Source organism: Erigeron canadensis, chromosome 1, assembly GCF_010389155.1.
Source record: "Erigeron canadensis isolate Cc75 chromosome 1, C_canadensis_v1, whole genome shotgun sequence".
NCBI classification, from domain to species: domain Eukaryota; kingdom Viridiplantae; phylum Streptophyta; class Magnoliopsida; order Asterales; family Asteraceae; genus Erigeron; species Erigeron canadensis.
The window spans coordinates 29,896,268-29,903,735 of record NC_057761.1 but is presented as its reverse complement, the minus strand read 5'-3'; the positions used below and the strand labels follow the sequence as shown (position 1 = coordinate 29,903,735).

Here is a 7,468-nt window from a genome sequence, read left to right as displayed (position 1 = left end):
TGTTGAATCAAATTGATAAACAAGTCGATGATATTCTTGCTTTTTTAAGTATGAACCCCACCATAAAACATAACATATAGATAAATATGTCATCTTCGATTTGATCACATCATGGCAGTTCATGTGTCCTTTTTTAATTCATAATTACGACAAGGGTGTACCATTCCATATAAAGGCATCAAGGCAAACAAAAGTTGCCATCTGCTGACTGGTTTACTTGGATCGGTACATTGAATTAGTTCTTGGATCTAGGGTATATACACAATGATTTTTTATTGTTCCACCATTAAGATTCATCAAAAGCAAACCAACATAATTATGTCGCTAACTAAACCACTTTGTATTTTCGTATAAGAATTAAACATACCGCACATCAATTCAATGCAAACTCATTATAAGAAGTGATTGCTTATGAAACAAAACATAAGGCATGAACCTGTTAAGATTTTGATATTTTTAGATCAAATCTCAACCGGATTCAAAGTGTCGGTTGATAGAGTTATATAAAATGTTCATCTGCAACTAATCTTCTTAGTCATGAAAGTGGATATTGATCAAAGTGTAGTACACAAAATACACATCTATAGCTAATTTTACAATTAAAGTCAAAGACTATCTGCCACATTCATATAATAGAACCCAACAAAAACCAAATTAACTAAATCTTATACATGAAAAACTAAATATTCAATTATAAGAATCAGCACATAAGATTGTGAAAAGGTTTAAACAAAAATAACCAGAACTAAACCTTTCCAACCCCTTCTGACTTGTTTTTATCTCCATGTCAGCTTCAAAGTATCGCCCAGATACGAATCCACCTGGGAATCGTTACACAGGGTTAAACACTTATCACAACATATCAAATTCCAGTTCAGGACCCTAACCATCATGTGCATTTGTCGGAAAAATGACCAAACCTTACAGAAGAATTTTTTTTTTATATAGAATAGAATGAAATTCCAAACGGAAAGTGTCTGAGTCCAACCATATGCAATGTGTTCAACAGTGCGACAGGGTATCTTATGTCTATTAATTATGGTTTCTTATGTTTGTCACGTAATTAGTACTGTTGCTATGTTTATCACATATGTAACCCCGTATTTCGATGAAGAAAACAATTTGCACCGAAGTATGTGATCTTTTAATATTACCTCCTAAGAAGCAACAAAAACTTTGGACTGCCAAGAGAACATCTCAGACTGCAGCAATTCCTTCCTTATCTTCTTGATGTACACCTCCAAAACAAACTTATGCTCGTCTACTATATCACATGACATTGCATCTTCAGCCACCTTTACTGCTGCAATTTGAGATAATTGAAAGTTTTCGCCAACTCGCTGCAATTTTCTTGCAATATCTTCCTTCCCAATCATCACAAGGCAAGCCAGCAAAGATTTGAGCTCACGTGCCGCTCCAGCAGCAAGGGACATCCCCTTCAGATGCTCTACTAATGCCGTTTCCTCATCGGGGCTGGATAATAAATAATTATAAACAAGAGAAATAAAATACAACTAGTAGGACAAAAAAATGTATTAAATGTTAATCAAAACATAGCCTAAAAAAGAGTCAGATAGGGCAAGACTCACCCCAACTGTAACTTGTCACTTTTGTCAGAACATTATATAGATACCGACATGTTAAATGGATGACAGGGTAACGAACATTCTTCCAAAACATAGCCTAAAAAGAGTCAGATAGGGCAAGACTCACCCCAACTGTAACTTGTCACTTTTGTCAGAATATTATATAGATACCGACATGTTAAATGGATGACAGGGTAACGAACATTCTTCTGATTTCTATTTTGCAAAAACACTTTATCTGAAACCACAAAAATACTAAAACTTCCAAGAAACTTGATAAACATCTCGCTTCCAAAAACTATGATTCAATGTAACTTGTCCCAGTTACCCAGTCAGTAAACTTTTGAGTGCTTATGCTAAAGACTTCATGCGAGTGCAAACAAATTGTGTCACTCCAAGTAAAATCATAACCCTTATAGGCAATTTATCCTGGTTGAAATAATATAACTTTTGCAAGCATACCAATAGACAAATTATCTATGGAAGAATTTCATTTTTTGAAAATAGGTTTGTGGTCATATCGAACCATACCAATTTTAACACCTTATCCAACCATGCCACCTCTAAAAATCATACTACTTTGAAAGTTTGAAGTAAAGCTGAGTACCTGCCAGCACGGATTTTCCCTCTTTTCTTTTGGCGTCTTATTCCTCTTTTGCTTGAACTCATGGAAGCAGCAGAACTTTTTCTTGTCCTGGCAGTAGAGAATGCATACAAATGATGATTATTAATATTACACAACTTCGAGGAATCAGTGAAAACTGAAAAGTCATCCAGTAAAAATAAATAAAGCAAAAATACCGTGCTAAGTTCATACCCAGTAGTGTACGCACTCATTCCACTCAAACTACTGCTAGCTTCCGAAACCGTGTCATCATCCAGTTCATTTATTGATCTCTCATCTTCCTGAAGCTTAGCTGCCATCAACAACCGCCGCTGTCGGACTGCCAAATACCGTGCTAAGTACTTACCAATTTTCTCCAACCCTTCTTCATATTCCACTATCATAATGGCAGCGCATTCACCAGCTCCAATTTTCACATCTGAAATCAGGTCCTCCCGCCTGTGCATTAAAGCAATCCTCAAAGCCTCCTCCCATTCCCGTGCACTGATTAAGAGACTTATCCCGTTTTTAACATCATTACAATAATCAAAAGCAATTTTGGCAGCTTCGCTTGGCTTCCCAATCGTTTGAAGTTCTTCACAAAGCTCGTGTGCCATTTGCATAAGATCTTCTTTTTGTAATTTCATAACGCCCGCAACAGTAAGCACCCCACTCCAATTATTAGAAGCCCGGTAAGCCTTCAAAGCTTTCTCTAAATGAGAACAACATAAATATGCTGTAGCAGCATCCTCAAAGCATTTTATATCATTTAAATGATCCCCCCACGCCTCAAGTACTTGATTTCTCTTGGTGGGATCTGTTATCAACTGAAGTGCCACAGAAAAAAGTTCGGGATTATTTTTAATGAGACTAATACAATCTTGAAAATAACCGTCTCCTGCAGCAACAATGTGTTGGAGTGCCTTCTCAAATCTCTTTAGTTTTAGGTCAATTCTGTACCTGTTGTGCAAACATGAGAGCAACCATCACAAACTTATAAATTGAATTGTTGAAATTTGGTTAACTTCCATAAACATTTTCAAACTTCTATGGACATTTCTAACCTAAGAAAAGGTGGTTATCCAAGATAGAAACTTGACCACAACCATCCCATATGGAAATTAACATCGAAACTAAACAGCATGCATATTAGATATGAGGCAGGGTCTAATATGCTTGCTTTGATAATTAGATATCATGTTGGAGAGAACCTACCTCTCAAAAGTAGGTCAATTTAGAGAGACAGCCGCCTGTTATAAGATTAAAGAATTCGTATATGTACTATTATCCTATCAATACCTCATTATAAGACTTGGCAAAACTTCAAGTTCCTGAAGAAATGGTAGAAACTCCTTCGGGTCCTGTTGTGAGTTCAATGCAACAATAGCTGCAAGATTCAAGTCATAAAGACCGAGAGCAGCTTCAAAAACCGCTTCACTCTCAGAGAGCCACAACAAATGTTTCAAAGATTCTTCAGCAGACGGGAAAAGCTTTCTCTTTGGGTCATCGCTATCTGATAACTCCATCTCCCGGATACCTTTCACCCGTCCTAAAGCTTCTTCAAGTAATGGTGGGTCGCTTCGGGCCAAAGTGGTTAAAATGCAAAGCTCTCGAGCCGGGCTTTCCACTGTTTGCTCCTCAAGAGCTTTTCTCACAGCCAGGAGGACAGAGTTAACCTTGCTATCAATTGATTCTATACCAATTTCTGCAATTGGGTAAGATATATAATTCTTATACAAAGTATCCATGATATTTTCGTTCTTTAAAGAACATACAAACTCAGTGATGTAACTTAGATTATCAGCCTGCCTGACAAACTCTGTAGCCATTTGTAAAAAGGCTTGCCAGCCCCCATAATCGACGATAACATTAAAATCTATCCTATGTCGCCTTACCATGAGTAGGGAATCCCTGAAACGTTGCTGGACCAAAGCATTAACAATCGATTCAAGTACCAACTTTCTTGGATAAATGCTTTCTAAGTTTCCACGGGTCGTTTGTATTATAACGGCAGATTCATCTCCATGTACAACCCCCAAGATTTTGGAGCCTTTTTCCCATATTTGCATAAACTTCTTTCCTTCGTCTGCATTCTTTCTGGTTATTACAACTGGTACAAAGTTGCCATGCTTAGCATCCGTTTCACCAAGCAAAATATCACGGATCTCAACAACATAGAGAAAGTCTTGTTTAGTTGCAAGGATTAGATGTGTCATCACTTGATTGGTGGAATTCGAATAGAATGAGAAGCTGCTGCAGTTATTACATACAACATTCTGGCTCACATGCAGCCTATTGTTGTCATCGAGCCCAAATATCAAAGATGACTTTGATAGCCCAAAATCTTCAACAGGAACCACACTCATCCAGGGGCAAGCTGATGAAAACCGCAGATTGTTGTGCTCACAAAAAGAACCCAATGCAGTATCTAATTTCGACGTGTACTCAAAGATACTCCCATCATCTAATTGAACAAAAGCTGAACGCATTTTAACAGGGTTAGTAGCGATCCCAATCACCAACCTCTCAATAGAGAGTTCATTGGTTAATTTAGCATCAAATCCCGAGCATGCCACTACACCCAGAATTTGATTCTCAGAGCATACAAGTTCAAGTTCCTGCAGATGACCATGAGGACTAAAACCAAGAAGTACATGTGAGTCCAACCATGTGAGATGTACAAAGGATGTAAGACCTTCAAAAAGACACAGCTCAACACAAAATGTTTGGCCTTCTAGATCTAGCCAGGTGTCAAGGCTAGGAAACTCTACAACCGCTAAACTCCCATCCGCCAAAGATACAGCTAACCTATTCTTAGAATTCTTGCACCTAAAAGCCATTTCTCTAACAGAATATGGAAACTGTAGGTCAAAAAGATACATAGGAGGTGGCAATAAAGATAAATAAAGGGGTGTTACTAAAATCTTTGAACCATCAACAACTAATGCTACAGAGTTCTCGGTAACAGCTGTAATCCAGATAAAATTGTAAACTTTGACCAGGCCTTCAAGAGTCCAACTAATTAATTGTAAAGGCTTTACTGGGTCCCAAATAAATTTCACTCCATCCTGCCGCGAGCACCTGATTTCCTGTTTTAAATACCAATGATTGTTGCTGAAAGACCATACTTTAACAGAATCATAGGTTTTGGTTCTAACAACAGCTGCAAGAAGATCTGAATTACAGTTCCATTTTAGATTCTCGATTGTCGCATCTAGTCCGTCACTTCCACTAAATGAGCTCCTTTCTAACCCATTTCTCTCAAAGAAAACTATTTTCTGACCACAAACAGTAGCAATTTTTGCTCCAGATGGCATCCATTCAACAACTTCTCCCGTAAAAGCCTTCGCTTCTGAAACGGAGTGCAAGTTACCCGTATCTCGTTCCCATATTTTAAGCTTCTTATGCAAAGAATTCTGCACCGAGATTACTGTAGCAAAATATTTCCCATCACCTCGCCAGGTAGCAGGACTTCCAGGTGAACATTCCGAGAGAAGACTTCCATCACCTGAAACTAACTTTAGCCATTTCAAAAATCTAAACCACTAGCAAAAAAAACATACATTTTGTTATTATACATATACATTCATGGGTTTAAATCTTACCGTCTGCTAAATGTTATCCATATAACAGAAAATCATCCACAACTATACTTCTATTCAGCATAAACTTTTTTCAAAACTATTGTCTCTGAATAATCAAATGAGTTTCATTCAGAATAAGTTTTCAGTCACACTTCTCGTGTAACTAGCTTTTTCCATTAAATTATTCAGGCATATCTCTGTATGTGTTCTGACAACATGAATATTGGTTGTAAATAATAAGCTATTGACATTGACTGATATATTTTCCAATAGTATACTTTTTTATAAACATGGTATGCTCTTAAATAAAAACAATCTCAAGGAAATATGAAGGAAAGAAGCCTTACGTACGTCAGCATCTTCAACAGGTTCATCAAGAGCGGTCTCATACAACAAGTCCCAGTCATGAGTCATGACCAACATTTGGCCAATACCAGAGATAATACAGAGCAAATCTCCATCTGGACTCGGTGATATCGACTTAACTCCACCTTCCACTCTGCCAACAACCTCCATTACGCTATCATCCACATTATATAGTAATAAAATACCGCTGGAAGTTCCAATAATGAGTGATTCTTTCTCCATTATGTACTCTAAAGAAGTAATAGAGTCGCCTGCATCAAGATCAACATGCTCAACCAACGGACCTGGTGACCGTTTCCCCCACGATTCTTCATTCTGCAAATTCCAACAATTATAAAATATTGAGCAGCATTTTAAAAATAAAAATTTGGATTAGATTTTACCCCATTTAGATACTCTTTTCTTTTCTCATCGAGCTCATTAATCAAATCGCGAAGATAAAGATCGCTAGTATGGTAAGTAATTATATTCACTAATCGTTTGAACGGTGACATTCACAAACTTTATGCATATTTGTCCAATAAATACTTTCGACAATATACGAGGCCCAACAGACTATTTTCTTAACTTATCGAAAAAAGCAAAATAAAATCGTTAGCTATCCCCAACTAAACCACCTTATAATTATAGACCTGGTTCTGTGCATAAAATTCTAACTTTCTTAGCTACTCCTCTAATGATATTTCCTTCTAATAACAAATCAAATAAATTTGTGTATCAATACGATATTCTATTATTAAAAATCTTCTAAAGATACTATATTATAAAACCTGAATTATAATAAAACACAACAATATAAAAAATACTTACTTGAGATGAAGAAGAAGAAAGATGAATGGTGTAAATGAAGTTGGCAGACGAAGCGAAGAAGAATCGATTCTGTTCGATATCGAAAGCGGAGCAACGAATGACTTCATTCTTTGATTGTAACTCCACTTTGGATGACCGTTCCCATGAAAACTTCAGATTTTTCATTATTTTAATTGAAATCGAAACAGTTTAATATCAGTTACCATAAACAAATAAGCAACTGATTTTTTTTGGGAATAGATATAAGTTTTGTTTGTGTGCCCTAAATTGATTGATTGATTCAGTTTGGAGGCTTTAAAAGGGTTTAAGGCGCTGCGCATAAACCAGGGTTTGCTGCTTTCGTATCCTAGCAGTAAAATTATTAGTAAAAAACGTATGGTAAAAAAATAAGTTTATATTTTGTGGTTGAGCTTGTGTAACTTGTAAATATTATAATTTACAAAGAAAAAAATCGACTCGTTGAAAATGAACACGTGCAAATACAAGAAAGTAAACTTCATGATGATCCCAATTATCAT

The 7,468-nt window shown here is 36.5% G+C and overlaps 1 protein-coding gene across 1 annotated transcript; it reads right to left on the bottom strand.

The window, feature by feature from the left end:
* Nucleotides 1-528: 528 nt before the first annotated feature.
* On the bottom strand, nt 529-7,202 carry LOC122585247 (elongator complex protein 1). Its single transcript, XM_043757365.1, has 7 exons — nt 6,951-7,202; nt 6,122-6,455; nt 3,490-5,698; nt 2,404-3,150; nt 2,194-2,280; nt 1,155-1,473; nt 529-821 (listed from the first exon to the last, which is right to left on the bottom strand). The coding sequence occupies exons 1-6, from the start codon at nt 7,113-7,115 to the stop codon at nt 1,158-1,160; spliced, it is 3,858 nt and encodes a 1,285-aa protein (XP_043613300.1). The 5' UTR covers nt 7,116-7,202; the 3' UTR covers nt 529-821; nt 1,155-1,157.
* Between the last annotated feature and the right edge of the window lie 266 nt (nt 7,203-7,468).